The sequence below is a fragment of the Mesoplodon mirus genome (genome assembly GCF_964341445.2).
Source record: "Mesoplodon mirus genome assembly, chromosome: 10".
Lineage (NCBI taxonomy): Eukaryota > Metazoa > Chordata > Mammalia > Artiodactyla > Ziphiidae > Mesoplodon > Mesoplodon mirus.
This window is the reverse complement of record NC_138986.1, coordinates 10177928-10195655: the sequence shown is the minus strand read 5'-3', so window position 1 is coordinate 10195655 and position 17728 is coordinate 10177928. Positions and strand designations below refer to the sequence as shown.

The 17728-nt window shown below is 44.6% G+C and overlaps 1 protein-coding gene across 7 annotated transcripts in view; it reads left to right on the top strand.

The window, feature by feature from the left end:
- The window catches only part of ARID1B (AT-rich interaction domain 1B), a 416950-nt gene that overhangs the window by 385651 nt on the left and 13571 nt on the right, over window positions 1-17728 (top strand). For all 7 annotated transcript variants that reach the window (XM_082633300.1, XM_082633303.1, XM_082633305.1 and 4 more), the window contains 5 exons: window positions 1662-1871; window positions 5017-5221; window positions 10524-10662; window positions 10922-11094; window positions 16593-16743. In XM_082633300.1, coding sequence (XP_082489426.1) covers window positions 1662-1871; window positions 5017-5221; window positions 10524-10662; window positions 10922-11094; window positions 16593-16743 — 878 coding nt within the window. The remainder of the gene's footprint in view (window positions 1-1661; window positions 1872-5016; window positions 5222-10523; window positions 10663-10921; window positions 11095-16592; window positions 16744-17728) is intronic.

Genomic DNA, 17728 nt, shown 5'->3' with positions numbered 1-17728 from the left:
CAAAGTTTCTGAAACGTTCCCAGTATGAGAACGCGGTGTAAAATGTGTTAGAACAGTTTCTTTTCTGAGTCAGATATTCCTTGGGTGTGAGAATACGGTAAATAAATTTTAAAAGCTTATTTGGATATGGAGTATGTTCCATAATCTGGTATGTACATGAACTTATAGACATATATAGTAACATGTATACATACTTTAAGTTCTTATCTAAAATAACTTTTAAGTGACTTGCTCTTTAGCTTCAGCATAAAATTCTAAAAGATCACATTATTTTTTTATCCTACCACTCTACTTTTTTTATTTACATCAACTGTATTACCCAGTTTTATATATTTTATGTAAAGATTCTATGCTTCAATAATTCTAAAACTGAAGGCTTAACATTTTAGCGAGAACAGCTTGGGAAAATTACGTGTTAATTGGAGGGACCTCTGCCACTCACCAGCTTGATTAGTTTCATTCTCAAGCATCCTTTCTCAGGCTCTACCACCACCACTGCCCCCATTTCAGCAGTATGTTTAAAATTATCTTGAGCTAAATATAATGAAAAAGAGTTAAGAAAAACTCCATCTAAAATAAGAGCTATACACTGCAAATGACAACCTAGTAAATAAACATGACTAAATGAAGTATGTTATTATTCCAAGGAAATCTTTATCAAGACTTTACAAGTGGTTTTGCACAATAATCCTGGAGTTGCAGATATTACAAGTGCACAAATATTGTTACAAATACAGAGACGTAAAAGAAAGGAAAAATATACAGTTGGGCTCTTTATGAAACAGCAACTTTTGACATTTTAGAATCAAATACATAGTTAGAAAAATAAAAGACCAAGAATTAGAGCATCAGTATAAACCAAATGGGCACATGAAAGTAAACGTGTGTATTCATCCATAGATATGCTGGGAGTATGAAATAGCACATGTCTTTGTGATTAACACATGGTTGCTTAAGAAATGTATTAAAATATCTAAACAGCCCCTTAACCTTGGCAGAGAAGTTCAAGAAATCTTAAGTCGGGAAAGCAGGTCGTTATTAGCAAATGCCGGAGCTTCAGCTGGCCATTAGTTTACAAAGCTCTCCAGTGTAGAGCCCACACACCACTGGGTCCTGTGACATGTGACCTACCTTATATTTTTCAGCAAGTACCACGTGTTTGCCCTTCCTCCATATGATTTAGTTTTAATGAAGACACACATTGGCCCTCCACATTTTGACAAGGAAATGTAGGAGTCCATGTAGTTTTGGGGGGCTCTATAACATTACGTGTGAAGTTTTAAATTCACTGTGATCATTCAATGAGCTATAGCACCCTTTCGTTTTTAAAAATGACGCGAGGCGTCATTGGAATCTTGCCTTCTGGGATTCAACGCTTATATCGATAAAGTAAAAAAAAGTTTTTGTTCCTTTTTTTGGTTTTCAAGTATATAAAAGGGGGAGTTTGGGCCCTTTATTTAAAGTCAACGTAAATTCTTAATTAAGACAATGTGTACTTTGTGCCTGAACTAGTAGCCTTCATTCCTAATTGTTGTGTGATAGCAGTAGTTTTGAAATTTCTTCTCTTCTTGTATTTGGGAGCTCATTGATTTTTTCTCACCTTCTTCCCTTTCCCTCTGCCCACCCATGCCCCATCTCCAAATGCTCCTTCTGGGCTCTAGAAGTCCAGCTCATCCACCACCACTGGGGAAAAGATCACAAAGGTGTATGAATTGGGGAATGAGCCAGAGAGGAAGCTGTGGGTAGACCGATACCTCACCTTCATGGAGGAGAGAGGCTCCCCGGTCTCAAGTCTGCCTGCGGTGGGCAAGAAGCCCTTGGACCTGTTCCGACTCTATGTCTGCGTTAAAGAGATTGGAGGTTTGGCACAGGTGAGAATGAATGAATGAATGAGGAGATGCTATAGATAAGCTCTTACAGCAGCTTTCTTTGAATATACAGGCTCAAATTTTTTTCTCACAAAGGAAAAGCGAAGCCCCTGGGAAGGTCACTTTTACGGGGATCCATGTTCATGTGCTGCAGGGGGAGAGTGCTGGGGCCAGGGACCTGGATCCGCTGCCCACTCGCAGAGTGACCTCAGTCATTTATATGGATCTCAAATCCTCATCTGTAAGATAAGACATTTGGGCTAGATTTTGCTTTCGGGTCCCTGACAGCTCCAGAATTCTACTGAATCTATCAGAATTTCATAGTAAATAAAAATGTTTTGCAAATGACTAAATTATCTAGATTAGATATAAATCAAATTCACTGTTTCCCTCTACCCAGAGCAATTTAGCAAGAAAACTAAGCCATACTTCTAAGACCACGTCCACTCTCCCTGGGCGACAAGAAGAGCAGTGCTGTCCCTTTCTCACAGGGCTGGGACTGGCATGGGCGCAGAATTCCAGGAGGCGCTCGTTTGGGGGTTGTGCAGATGCCTCCCCTGCACTTCCCCTTTCAGTTTTGTACCCTAGAGGCCACACTTTCCTCACCAGTCTCAGCCCAGTTTTTAGCATTGGGTCTGGTTTGTGTATCCATGTCCCGAAGTAGAATGGGGGAAAGTGTCCTAAGGGGTGAGTGCCCTCTGCGTTCTGGGCACTGTGCTTTTTCTTGTCACTTTTTTTCTCAATACCCATGAAATGCAAGGTCATCAGCCCTGAAGAAGAGATGTAACAAGATGAAGTACAGTTGTCCCTTGGGATCCATGGGAGATTGGTTCCAGGACCCCGACGAATACCAAAATCCTCAGAGCTCGAGTCCCTTATTTATATAACCTACACACAACCTCCCGTATACTTTAAATCATCTCTAGATTACTTATAATATCCAATAAAATGTAATGCTACCTAAATAGTTGCTGGTACAAATGCAAGTTTTGATTTTTGGAACTTTCTGGAATTTTTTTTTTTTTTTTGATACTTTGAATCTGAAGTTGGCTGAATTCACAAATGTATCACCCAGGGACACGGAAGGCCGACTGTACAATGTTGTGGCCCAGGGATTCTCAGGCTAGGTGGTGAGGCCAGGTCTGTCTGATTGCAAAACGCAAGCCCTTTCATCTGCCTGTAGTTCTCAGACCTAGCTGTTCATTAGCATCACCTGGGAGAATTTAAAACCTGTCAATACCTAGGCTCCCACCCAGATCAATGAAAGTAGCTGCTCGGGCCTCAGGTGGTGCAGGGCCTCACTATCCAAAGGCAGGTCATGTAATCCACAGGTATCACTGAGGGCCCACCCTGGTCTCGGTGCCACACAGCTCTTGGGGATGCAGGAGAGGCCTTTGTTCTCAGCCCTCCCTGAGGTGCCTCCTCCCACCCGAGACCTGAGGCCTACAACTGAAGCAATCAGAGCTTGACTCCAGACTGCCTGATCAGATGGTAAATCACAGGATGCAGACCAGGTGTGAGTGGTGCTCAGTGGAGGGAGAGGTCAGGATACACACCTCTCTCTTACACTTAAACCCTCTGACCTTTCCCCTCTGTACCTGGACACCCCTGACCTTTCCCCTCTGAGCATAGACCCCACCCAACCTTTCCTCTCTGCACCTAGACACCCCTGACATTTCTCCTATAGGCATAGACTCCCCTGACCGTTCTTTCTTTACACCTAGACCCCCTGACAGATTTTTTAGAATCCCCAGGACGCTAAACAATTGGGTTTCACCCATCGCAGAAGCGTAGGGATTGTCTAGACACCTCACTCTGTCAGTAGTGTGTATTCCCATGTTGGGTCTGTGAGCAGGACTCTGCTGGCTTAGCTAATGAAGCTGCTGGAACGTAGCAGTGATTCACAGTGGTGGTGAGTCTTTGGCAGCCTTGTTGCTTACACCCTGCCTTGCGCTCTACCTGGTGGCCATCAGATGTGGTTGGAATAGGTGCTGCAGCCACAGAAAGATCAGCTCATTCAGGGTATATCAGGCAGCGCTCTGCTTACTGTTTGGGAAGCAATTGCAAGCCTGCTTGTTGCAGCCTGGCATTAGGTAACAAAAATGGCATTGAGCATTCCCAAGAGTATTCCATGGTTTATCGTGCACCATTTAGTACTAAGTAAATGGACATAAAGAGCTTTGTGAGAAAGTCTGAATCCAAAAATTGAACATTTCATTAAAACTCACTGTCCCCTTAACCTATGCTACGTAACACAGGAAATGTCTAAAGGCAAAATATTCCCCAGGTGTTTGCAGGCCTTCACGTTTCCTTCGTGTTTCAACGTCATGTAACTCTGTTCCCACGTGGGAATCAAAAGGTTAAAGTAATTCAAGTCCTTTTATAACATTTGAGGATTTCCTTCCTTTTTTCTCTTCTCTTTTTGCAGTTGTGTTCCCTCCATCCGAAGTGTGAGTGGGAACACTGGGTAGTCCTGTGCACCCCTTCCCAAGCCCACAGGTGCTGCCATGTCAGCGACCTGGTGGCTCCACAGCTCAGACAGGGCTGATGGCTTCGGCCGGGCTTTTAAGTTGGGGTCATTTGGTTGGGGCCTGATTCACCCAACACCACAAGAAAGCCTCGTGAGAGGCTGGGCGTGGACCAAAATTATAGGCTTATCTTTCTGGAAGCTTGTGGCTGTTGGAAGAAGATATTGTTTTTCACATTAAGGCTCAAACACTTAACTTGCAAAATAGTTCTGTTATTGCTTCTTATGTTAGTTTTTTAGACACCCTTTTTTTTTTTTTTTTTTTAAGATAAGAGGTGGTATGGGGATGAGTGTGAGCGAGAGCGTACATTTGCTCAGAGATCAATTGCTGGGCCCGGACAGCACCAGCTCTGGGAGAGGGCGAGGTGTTAGAAGATGCACCAGGCAGAAGAATCTCCACGAGCAATGCTTTTTATGTAGCTATCAGCAGGTTCCTTAATGGTTTTATAACTGTAAACGCTGTCTATGCACTACTGAGTGGGAATAATGAGCATTAGTTAAAAGAGGCAAGTGAAGGAAAAAAAAGTAAACCAGGACATTAAGTGCTTTTTTTTTGTCTCCTGGCTTTAAACAAGCCACTTTGCTGCAAACCAGTGATCCTGCCTGTTTTGTTTCCCCCAGGTTAATAAAAACAAGAAGTGGCGTGAGCTGGCAACCAACCTCAATGTTGGCACTTCAAGCAGTGCAGCGAGCTCCCTGAAAAAGCAGTATATTCAGTACCTGTTTGCCTTTGAGTGCAAGACTGAGCGAGGGGAGGAGCCCCCGCCGGAAGTCTTCAGCACGGGAGACACCAAGAAGCAGCCCAAGCTCCAGCCGCCCTCTCCTGGTAAGTGGTGGTGCTGCAGCTATAGCGGCGGGCGAGCCGGGGACCCCGCCCCCATGGAGCCCCTCCCAGGCTCTAAGGAGGCCGCTCAGAGTAAAGCAAGCAGAGCAAACCGGGATCTTAGAGAGCCAGGGGTGTTCTGTTCTGTCTTGTCTGTTTAAGTAGACCCCGTTGGCAGTGCCTGAGGGAAGAAAGAATAAAGTTTGGGGTATTGTCATTTCCGGTCAGCACTTTGAAGGCACTGTTCTTTTGCTTTACCTTTTTTAGTCAAAGTAGACTTTGGAATTCTGAGTTTTATACCTTTCTTCCTTATACAATTATTTTAAAATATTCCATCTGACCGTCAAAATAAGTCTCCCCAGTAACCTGTGCTAATACTGGAAACGCCACCCTGCAGATTTAACAGCCAGCTTCTACCACCTCCGCCTCTGTCAGAGATGCTCCGATTTGTACGTTAACAAAATGGAATTTGGACTTAGTTTTTAATGTCCCCCGCCAAGCAAGTTTTTGCTTGTAGGGAATTCAGCAAACTCTCATGATAAAGGTCAATATAGCCCTATTTCCGAGAAAGGGTAGTCCAGTTAACTTTGACCCCAAGGTCAGGAATCTTAAAATACTGCTTAGGAATAATGGTGATTCACTTAAATTCTCACAAGCAAAATCATATGGATGATACCTGCCTTCTCTCCTGTCTCTTCACTCAACTGTGGGAGACCCTGCCATTCTTTCAGCTCTCCCGCTAGCTTTTGTTCTGCTTGTTAGTGTTTCAGATTTGATATTACTGAATCATCATATTCTGATAAATACGATATTAGACATGGGAGGAAACTTGCATCATCCTTAGTTCTGGGTGGGGACCTCACTCAAGTTAAATTTGATCATTCTGTTGTCTGTTTCTGGCCATGTCCAAGCCCTGGGACGGTCCACGCTTAGTCACACTGTCCTACGTACAAGATGAGGCTAATGGTACCTGCCACTTCCCCCAGCAGAGGCTTGCTTGCTCTGCAGTCAAATGATCGTAGCTCATTGCCAGTATTTCTTGAGCACTTACAGTGTGCCAGACGCTCTTCTAAGTGCTTTATCATTTGATCTTCATGTTAGCCCTGTGATAGATACTGTTCTAAAATCCCTGAGAAAACTGAGGCACATAAAATCTAAGCAGACTGATATACACTAGTTTGTATGAAATAGATAACTAATAAGAACTTGCTGTATAAAAAAATAAATTAAATAAAATTCAGAAATTCAATAAATAAATAAATAAATAATCTAAGCAGACTGGCCCATTATTGCTAGTGAGTGGAAGAACCGGGCCTTGATCCCAGACATCTGGCTCTAGCATCAGAGAGTTAGATGTACCTACTACACCTGTGTTTTAAAGTAGCATTGTAATAGGTAAACTGTTTACACATAGGACGTGGTATCTTGTGAGCCAAAGAAAGAAGTTGTTTCTCCTTTAATTATTCCCTCTAGCTGATATCTGGATGGCGATGCTAATATCTAAGGCCTCTTAGAGATCTCAAATAAATACTTTTTAGGCCCGAGGTGCACTTGTAATGAGCATACCTAGATATAGATCTGTCGGTTCTAAATACAAATAGAGAAGTCCTCCTCTCTAACCCCACCCTTAAAGATTCACAGCCTTTGCCAGTTATGGTGTACTTTAAAAACTGTGAAATCTAATTTCGAAAATCTCACAACATTAACAAGCTGCCTATGAACAGCTCCGAAACTATTTTTCCAAAATAAAAACCCGGTGGGGTGTAGGGAACAAAGTGGCAATGTCTGCAAAGATCTAAAAGTATATTTTATTTGCCAGGAAAGAACTCATGTCACTGAATGGTCTGCACTTCTGTATGGAGAATAGCTCTCCCAGTGTGCATCAGCTTCAGTACAAGAAATCCTGCTGAGGTATAGATAGTTCAGAAAGTACAGGGCCTGTTCTCTTAACAGTCAGCTCTTTCCTTTCCCCCCCTTTTTTTTTAAACTACCGTTTTTATGGCAACATTATCGCTTTAACTGCACAAAAGAGCTTGGATTGCAGATGCGCTTCTGATAATACATTCTTCTTAGTGGTCCAAATGGAGCCCAAGTCCTGTGAAACAGGAAGCAGGGGAAGAAGCCTTCCTGAGTTTAGCCATTCAGCCAGTGCGAGGCCTGGAAGGCATCGTGCAGGGTGCACGGGGCCAGTCTGCTTGGCTCATGTGTTCTGCGCACCGCTCAGCAAGAGAGACGGACACACGGACTGGGCAGTAGGGCAGTGAGTAACATCAGACTCTCAACCTAAGGCCGGGCATCTCCTCCAGCATCTGTGCATTGTGGCCTCTTTGATTCCAGACCTATCATTGAGGAAAATGCCTCTGAAACATTTTTATTGTCAGAGAAGGGAAACAAATTATTCCCAGGTATTCGCCATGTCAGGGCCTCATACACTACAAAAATTTTTTAAACTAATTTTCAGCCAACGTTTGTGTTCTTTGAAGTCGGTTTTTCCCATAAGAACATAACTGTAGTTTATTCCTTACCAGTACATCCAGGCAACCAACTAAAAGATTCCGAAGAAACATTCTAGATGGTTTTTTCAAATGGTCATTCTGAGCCAACTTAAATCCTAAGTGCTAATGACTTAGCATTCTAAGTCATCCCTCTGTATTCCAGTTTTGATTTGATGCAGCTGATACGGATCTGAAATTCAATCCTGTCAGCCCCTGAGGGGTATCACCCCTTAGCCCTGGGGGCTGTACCACGATCTTCACTGTTGAGTGGCTGTGTGGTTTCTCATGCCAGAGATCCAGGTTGTGTCTTCCGGGGACTAGAGCAAGTCAGCCAGAGGAAGGCTCCTGAATGAAACCTGAGCAAGGACTGGGGGTATGGTTGCATCTCGGAGGTGCCGGCGGGGCTCTTGCTATAACAGACTGTAAAAGTTTGTGGAGTTCTAATGAACAGCCACAGGAATCGCCTCCCCAGGTGGCCTGGGCCCGCCTGTAAGCTAGAGTCGGGGAGGAGAGGGGAGGGGACCCGCCTGGGAGGAGTGCGGGGAGGTGGCAGGAAGCTCCACTTTCAGTTGGTAAGTCTGTAACCAAAAACCCATCCATCTTTGCTGGCAGGTGGCTGACTGCCTTTCTATTATTAGCCGTCGGGTGATGTCACGGAGCTTGTCATGGGTTGTCATGGATCCAACTAGGGAATCCTCAGTGGAAGATAAATGAGAAAGGGGCTCGGGTTATAAACAGAGGTGCCCTCTGGATGACCTCTGGTCGCTGTAGACCTGGGGCATATCAGCTATCGCTCTTCTCCCCACCCTGCTTCCCGTAACCCCAGCCAGAACTGGGGCACCGGGTTCATGCTGTGTAAATCATCTTCCCAGCTAGGAGTCTGGCTGTACAGTCTCAAGTGTGTGGATGCACTTAACCTTCAGTAACCTTTGCATTGTTTACTTTCGAGTATACATCTGTAACTTCTGGCACAAGGTAGGGATATCCTGGAGAGCCAGCCTCCTGGCTGCCTTCTTTTTTTTTTTTTTTTTTTCCCCCTAAAAGGAAAGGAAAACACACCAGCAAGAGGGGAGAATTTTTCCTTTTTTTTTTTTTTCTTATTAGCTGTAAATGTGAATACTTGTAAATAAGGGTCATTCTGAGATCACAGCCTTGTGAGCCATGCTCCATGGAAGATGTACAGACGGCTGTACAATCTGCTTCTTGATTTAAGAAACCAGTTATTTCTCCTTCCAGCCCTATGGCGCAGTCATATGTGTAGGGTTATCCTTACACATTTGTCAAAGACTCTACTTTTTTCTTTTATTATATCTCCTTTTTAAATATGCATTTCCAGGGTTTTACCAAAATTTGGTTTGTAAGCATGAGTTGGTAAGTTTTTATTTTAAGGTATCTACATCTAAGAAGATACCTACTTTTGAAGTTAGTCTTCCTGGCACCTGTGAGAACATCCCTGAGTCACTCCAGCCCTAGGCACCCAGGGGAGATGTTACGGAACAAGCTCCCCATTGGCTAGCGTAGTCGTCAGTGTTCATTCTCGACACGGCCAGGACCCAGGACCGGGCAGACCTGGCCTCGCTAGCGAAGTCTGGGCTCAGCTGAGGCTTTCTGAGGAGAAGCAACAGGCTCATTGCTGTTTCTTACGCCTTTGTAGCACACTCCGTAGTCTCCAGTGATTTGTTCAACTCCATTTCCTCTAAAGTGTGGGTGGTGGTAGCTGTGGTGAGCCTTTGGAACTTCATAGCAGAGGAGCCATGGATAATAATATATGTAGTATTATTGTTTACAAGCAGCCATTAATTCTGTTTGTTAGGGTTACCGTTCTGAAAGTAGTCATTGTAAACTGTATGGGGGCAGGAATTCTTGTCTTTTTCTGTCTTTGGTGCATCCAGCTGTAGAAAACAGCCTACAATATAGCAAGCACTTTATTCATTCAATTACTAGTTGTTTAATTAATAAGTGAAACCAGGATCTATTGAACATCTAACATGCTAAAGACTGTGATCAATGATAAAGCAAGAGCCCTTAAAATATTATGTTTTCAGGTGGGCTTAATTGTTTGCAAGAATCCCACTTAAGTTTTTAAAAGATCTGCTCAATTCTGAGCTCTGTTATTATAATGCAATTATAGTTAAAGCCAAGTCTTGTAACTCTGGTACTGACATTAAAGAACTCCAAACCAATATGACTTGTGTTCTGTAAATAACAATATAATTTCATAACTCTAAAGATGACTATTAATGACAGCATAGACATATCCAGACATTGAGAAGGCATTGAAATGATACAAAGCTCTGTATTAATTTGTATCATTGCTTTACAATGTAAACACTTCTCATTGCCTAAGACCCAGATAATTTTTCTAATTTGTTTCTATAACAGCACAATAGTCCATCAACTTGATATACCAAAATTTTCATCCCATTTTTCCTTACTCTCAGATATTCAGATTATCTCCATTATAAACAACACTGAAATAACATTTTTCTGCTGAAAGCCTTCTTTATATTAGGTTATTTTCTTGGGATAAAGCAATTACCCAGTCAAAAGGTATAAATATATTTTATGGCTCACATCTGAAGTGTGTTGCCAAATAGTTTACCAAAAAAAAAGCTTTTACTAATTTTCACTGTAAACAATGTAAGAGCAATTAATTTTACTACATTGTTACCAGCAATGGATATTGTTACTATTTCTACATCAGATGATGTCTTATTTTCTTTTTTTTTTTTTTCAATAACTATCAAGGATGAGCTTACTTGATAACCTCTAGATTTCCCCCCATTTTCTCTTGGTACTACTACTATCAGCTAACTCAGGATCCTTGCAAGGTCCACAGACTCCCCAGTCAACTGGCAGTAATTCCATGGCAGAGGTTCCAGGTGACCTGAAGCCACCTACTCCGGCCTCCACCCCTCATGGACAGATGACCCCAATGCAAGGTGGAAGGTATGTTGAAACATCTCTGTGAGCCATACAAAATCAGATTTGTCTATCTTCTCATTTTTCTGGAGCAAATTTTTTATAGAGAGAGGCAGTGGTGTTCTCTAGTGAGTTTTTAAATATTAACTACCACTAGTTTTATTCATATGATTTACTTTGGATGGTTTTTGCAGGTACAGATTTCAAGGTTGGCTTATTTTCTCAGTAAGTGTTTGGAGGTGACTAATGCTCTGTCGTTAAGCTTTCATGTCTCTCATCTTATCAGAAGCAGTACAGTCAGTGTGCACGACCCATTCTCAGACGCAAGTGATTCATCGTTCCCAAAACGCAACTCCATGACTCCGAGCGCCCCATACCAGCAGGGCATGAGCATGCCAGAAGTGATGGGCAGGATGCCCTACGAGCCCAACAAGGACCCCTTCGGAGGAATGAGAAAAGGTAAATGCTGAGGGGCCTCTGTGCAGGGTTGGTCCAGGGGGTGTTCTACTGTCTGCCATCCCATGACTGATTCACTGATCCATTCGAGACATATTTGAGTCCCAGCTCCCCAGCCTACTAAATTTCTGGCCTTGGGCACAGTACTTAGCATCTCTGTGCGTCTGTTTCCTCATCTAGAAATGGGGATAATAATGGGCCCCAAGGATTAATTGAGTTAATGCACGTAAACGCAGCCCTTAGAAGAGTGACTGGTATGTATTGTAAGCAAACGTGCTCCCAGTGCAGCCTGGATGGAGTTGGTGTCATGGTCGTCATGGCATGACCCGGGCATGGGGCTGAGGGCCAGGTAGAATGCTGGTAAACCAGACAGTCCCTTGTGGAGCTGATGGTCTACAAACAAGAAACAAAAAGTAAGTTAAACCACATATATATGATTAAGGATGGTGGTTGATGGAAGGAAGGAAACAAACAGGCAAGAAAGGACACAAAGAGCAATGATGCTGGGTGCAGGTCATGGAAGGAGGGGGGCGGGGAGGGGAGGGCTCAGAGGAGCTGTCAGTCATCTGCTGAGACCTGGGGAGCGGGAGTGAGTCGGGGAGGAGCCAGGAGTTGGGGGCGCTGAGGCAGGAGCGGGGCTGGTGTGTCTGAGGAGGTGCAAGGCTCCTGGGGCACAGAGAGCAGGGGGCCAGCTCAGCACGTCGAGGCCGACGGGGCAGAGCCTTTGTGCCTTCCTAGGCATGTTGATGAGTTTGGGGTTTTATGCAGGAAGTGCGGTGACTGGGTTTTTTGTTCAAAATAAGTAAGTAAATAACTGGATGTTTATGGAGAACATATTGGAGAGAGGTGAGGGTGGAGATGGGGAGACCACTGTCCTAATCCAGGGAGAGGTGATGGGTCGGAGTCAGACCCCAGCAGGGAGCGGGAAGTGGAACCACCCAGTATATACGTTGGGGGGTAGAAACAACAGGATGTGCCGATGGACTGAACGTGGGGAGAAGAACCAAGTGATGGTGACTGAGAAGGTGAAGATGTTACCACCTGAGTGTGGGCAGTTGGGAAAGAGAGGGAAATAAGGTTGGCTGTTACTACCTGTGGTGTGGACATCTGGGAAATGAACAAGCTAGAGAAGGAAATCCCGAGTTGACTTGTGGATAAGTCAGGGCAATAAGTAGTGGAGGGTGTGTCTGGAGCTGAGCAGAGCGTTGGAATTAGGTATAATCTTGGAGAACTAAGCAGAGAAGTGGTATCGACAACTGTAGGATGGACGAGGTCACCGAGAGTTCTCACTGACATTAGCAAACACCCAGAGTGGGTTTCTCCTTCGTGGGTATCAGCCCCCAGCCCTCCCGTAGCCCCGAGACTGTAGCCATCTAAGCCCGTTTTACCTCCTCCAGTGGCATCCACGTGCCAAATGTTGTTGGCACTCTTCCAGATGCAGTTGAGTCCTGTGAAATTGAGGCATGATATGAATATTTTTTGAAAAGCGTACAGAAACATGGTGGATAATATTTTTATGGAAGTACTTATTCTGGGATCCCTTAAATGATAGTACTTTTGCTGTATTTAGATGTTTGGGGTACATGAATTTCTTGATACTCTCTTGAGTAGAGAGAAACATAAAGCCCAAAGCCTTGGCTTTCACACGTATTACAGAGCCATGCAAAATAAAAATGAATAATCTCAAAATTTTAAATGTTAGGCATATTACCATTTAATTAACAAATGAGATTGTATTTCATATGTATTTCAGATATCTGTTACACAAAGCAAGATAATGTATAATTTTTCCTTTCAAACAGTTTGCGAGCTGCTTATTCCAAGTAAAGATTTTGCAGAACATGCAGTAAATCCATAAGCTCAGAAAGTGGAAAGCTTTGTGAATGTTGGCGCTAGCTGCCTTCCCCGGTGGTGTGAGATGCTAGAAGGCACATGTGGTTAGTGCTGTTGGTGGATATATAACATCCTTAGACTCTGAAACTATGACACTAACGTGGAAAAAATAATTAAGTTTTGGAATCTGGTTTCAAAAGTGACTGTGAAGTATTCCAATATCCTACCCATATGCTACGTTAGACAGCAAGATTTCTATTCCTTTTGTTTCTGTGTGCCGCTAATTTTTTTATAACGAAAATCAACATGGGAGTGGGGGGTGCCTGTGCATTACCTGGCTAGACACTAGGCAGCTCTACAATGTGTTCTCCTCAGCTGTGTGAATGGTACAGTGGCTCAGCGGGAAGCTCTGCCTTGCAGTTCCCCAGTCTGTTTCAGCTCACCTGCTCCCTTACGGTGCTGGTATATTTAGTATCAAATTAAAGCAGATAAACAGAAAACCCACAGGAAACATATTTTCTTACAGCCCTACCCCCTGTATACTAAAGTTTTCCGTTCCTCGGTTCACCATACTGTGGCGGCGAGCGTGGCGGCGAGCGTGGCGGCGAGCGTGGCGGCGCTCTTGATCTTTTGTTGAATGACCAACGTCAGTGGCTGTCACGCTCCCTGTCGTTGTGTTGGTATTGTCGCTCCTGCTGCCCTGTAGTGTGGTGGTGGAGTAGATGAAAGAGCCCAGTCTGAGACTCAGCAGCCCTGAGTAGCCTCGGCCCCGCCTGTCCACCTGCCTGCCTTCCCCACCTGCTCACTGAATTCATCACTGGTTGAGGGATTGATTGATTAACTGCTTGTAAGTGAACAATAAGTGAATATTTATATATCGTTTAACTTAACAGTGTTTCTATTTTTATTTATTTTTGGCTGCGTTGGGTCTTCATTGCTGCAGGCGGGCTTTCTCTGGTTGCGGAGAGAGGCCAGCGGGGGCTGCTCTCGTTGTGGTGCGCGGGCTTCTCACGGTGGTGGCTTCTTTTGTTGCAGAGCATGGGCTATAGGTGCATGGGCTTCAGTAGTTGTGGCTCGTGGGCTCAGTAGTTGTGGCTTGTGGGCTCTAGAGCGCAGGCTCAGTAGTTGTGGCTCGTGGGCTCTGGAGCGCAGGCTCAGTAGTTGTGGCGCACGGGCTTAGTCACTCTGCGGCATGTGGGATCTTCCCGGACCAGGGCTCGAACCTGTGTCCCCTGCCTTGACAGGCAGATTCTTAGCCACTGCGCCACCAGGGAAGCCCAAACAGCGTATGTTGAATATTTATTAGCATCTACACATACAATCCTACTTATTCTTTTTAATGCTCTAGCAGTGGATGGTTTGTTTCATAATATTTTGCTATTATAAATAATGATGCAGTGATTATTGAAGTATGGCTGTTTTTTCACACTTGTAAGAGTGTTTCTGTGAAATAGATTCCTAGAAGAAGAATAACTGCATCAAAGGATAAGAATTCTTTTTTCATTTACTGAGTATCTTCTACTATTGTAACAAACTATCCCAAAACTTAGTAGCTTTAGCAACAACACTTGATTCTGTCTCACAGTCCTGTGATGGGCGGGGTGGCCCTGGGCTCCACACATGCTCAGCTGGGGCTCTGAGGCGGCCGCTGTCCGCTGAAGCCTGACGGAGAGCTCTGCTGAGCTGGGGTGTCATTTGAATGGCTGTGTCACCTGGAGGCTCCGCTGGGAGCTCCTGGAGCTGTTGGCGGGGGCCTCCTCTGTGGGGCCTTTCCACGGGGCCTCTCCATGGAGCTTCTTGGGCGCCTCGTGACATGGTAGGCGGGTTCCAGAAGGAGCACTCCAAGAGTGCAGCCTCACTTGCAGCTGCTCACAACCCTGTGCTGCATCACATTTGCTGGTACCCAGCCTCCTAGTGGGTGGGACTTCACAAGCTATGAACGGAACACCCAGAGGTGTGCTTCTTCGGGGGGGTCACCAAAATATAGCCTATCATAACAGGTATTCGCAAGTTATACCAATTTAGTACTCTTAACGTGAGCATGTGGGTCTCCCATACTAAGAATGATTATTATCAGCGGTTTTAGTATTTGCCAATCAGATTGGGAGAGAGGGAAAGCCTCACAGTTGTTTTAACTTGGATTTCCTTAATTATAAATGAGATCATACATCTTTTCATATATTGAGCAGCCATTTATTTGTCTTTTCCTGTGAATGTCCATCGATGTGTTCACCCATTTTTTAATTTGATTGTCTTTTTTCTTACTGATTTTTAAGAACTCTTTATGTTAGGGAATTAAGTTATTTGACTTTAGTTATCCCCCTTATTTCTGTCTGTCTCTGTTTTTACATCTGCAAAATGGAAAGTAACCTCAAAACTGGTTCTACTGCAGGTTGATTTAAGATCTTGTCCGATATAAAGTATGTGAAAGCACCTTACAAAGCAAAACACCTTCTACCAGTGTCAGGCTTCATTATTTGCACCTCTCTACCAGCCAAACAAATTTTATCAGCTCACAAACTTTTAATCGGCTTTTATCCCATGGAACATAAAAGTAACCTTCAGGTGGTAGTAATACGGTATATCAATTAAGATTCGCATTAAAATGTTTAATTTGCCTACAGGCTAGTTTCTGGGCTTGACCCAATTCAATTTCCTTCAGGCTCTGAGCTAATGCTAATTTGCATATTTGACCTAATTGACACTCTACCCCTTGTTAGAAATAGTTGTATCTCATCCCTTCTTGAGCTGTTCCTAACTCCCTAGTGATTTTCTTCATCCTGATTTTAGAGTGAGTCAGCACGCATGGGTGGTTATGTTAAGGTTTTCACTTTTTTTTTTTTTCCCCTAGAAGGGAAGGGAAGTAACTCTCTCTCTCTCTCTGTTTCATCACTTCCTTACAACCATTCCATGAGGTGATATTCCCAACCACGTTTTATAGACAAGGAATTAAACTTAGAAGTTCAGCAGCTTACCCAAATAAGTATGGATCTGGGCCTGTGTTTGTTTCCCATATTACTGCATAACACAAACTTGTGGCCTAAAACAACATACACGTGTGCCTTCGCAGTTTCTATGGGTTCTCAGCTCACAGCAGAAATCAAGCTGTCAGCCGGGACTCCATTTCTTCTGAGCTTGTTCAGGTTGTTGGTGGAATTTGTTTCCTCGCAGTGGTCGGACTGAGGTCCCGTTTTCTTATTGACCGTCATCTGGGGCCTTCTCTGCTCCCAGAGGCCTCCGTCATTCCTAACACGTGGGCCTCTCAGGCCAGCGGGAGAGCGTCTCCGACTTGCTCGTCTCTGACCTCCAGATGCTGATCTAAAGGGCCCACGTAGGTGCTCTCCCTTTTGGTTAGCTCAGCCAGCTGATGAGTGACTTTAATTACATCTGTGAAATCCCTTTTGCCCTGTGATGTAGCATAATCCTGGGAGTGACGTCCTATCACATTGGTAGGTTCTACCCACACTCAGAGGGAGAGGCTCATACAAGGTGTGTGTGGGGGTGGGGAAGGGGGACGTCAGGGCCCATCTTGACTCCAGACCTTATGCTCTTTCATCGGTATTGTTGTCTGTCATATTAAGGATAACAGCAATGACTAGAAAGGGATGTTTGGGCCCTTTGGCTTTTGAAAGCGCCTAATTTTTTGTCTGTTACTGAAAATATTGCAGTGCCTGGAAGTAGTGAGCCGTTTATGACGCAAGGACAGATGCCCACCAGCAGCATACAGGACATGTATAACCAGAGTCCGTCTGGAGCGATGTCCAGTCTAGGCATGGGGCAGCGGCAGCAGTTTCCCTATGGAGCCAGTTACGATCGAAGGTGAGTGTTTCCTAAGGTGAAGGTGAGATGACTCACTAGAAACTGTGCCCTCCTCACACACACGTTTCTGAGCCCGGGGAGCCGATGGAGTTTCAAAGGATTGTGCGCGTCAGATGGCTGCCTTCAGTCGACAACTGTAACAGGACTGAGGAGAAGGACCTTGTCCCCAGGCTACCAAGTACAGCTGTATTTTTATTAGCGAGTGCCCAAAAGCACAAATTAGAAATATGCTGGGGCTGGGCTGGCCAGGGCAAGAGTCTTCTCCCTCAGGATGCAAGAGCCAGGGCTGTCAGCACACCGAGGCCGCCGCCTCGAGCTTCCACACCTGGCTCCTCCTGTGGCCTCAGCGCCTGCCTTTCTCCCAGAGGCCGAGGTCTGGGCAGTGGTGCCACACTGGGCTGCCAGCAGGCTCAGTGGTAGTGGCTCTTGGTAAGGTCTTCCAGGTGTTGTTTTTTCAGTTGTTTCCACTGTGAACATTTTACACAGGGAGGGAATACTTTGTTCCTTAATAAACATCTCTGAGAAAAGCCAGGGCAGCTTTTTTTCTTTTTTTTTTTTTTTCAGGACAGCGTCTTGATATTAAAATGGCAAGTAAGGTTGCACTACTGGCCCAGATTATTTTAATAAGATAGAAGGAAAGTCATTGAAATGTCTCTGAGAGGAAGCTGCTTCCTAAAATAGTGGCTTAGGGTGGACTTCTTTTTGTGAAGAAGGCCCCTGACCTTGGTCCTTACCACGAAGCCCCTTCCCTTGGTTGGCATGTTCGTTACCTCGCTAACGGAGAAGTGCTCAGAAACAAAGCCTTCAATTGAACATTTTTAAAGAAAACCAGTGGAGGTGCACTAGAAGGCTCCTTTTCTAACTGTCGCCGCACAGGCAGCTCTCAGGACAGGCAGTGGTTTCCATCATTGCCTTGGGATCCCATGTGGCAAGGCCTCCGTCCACACTGCTCCCCTTTCCTCAGTACACATGCTGTAGGTTAGGT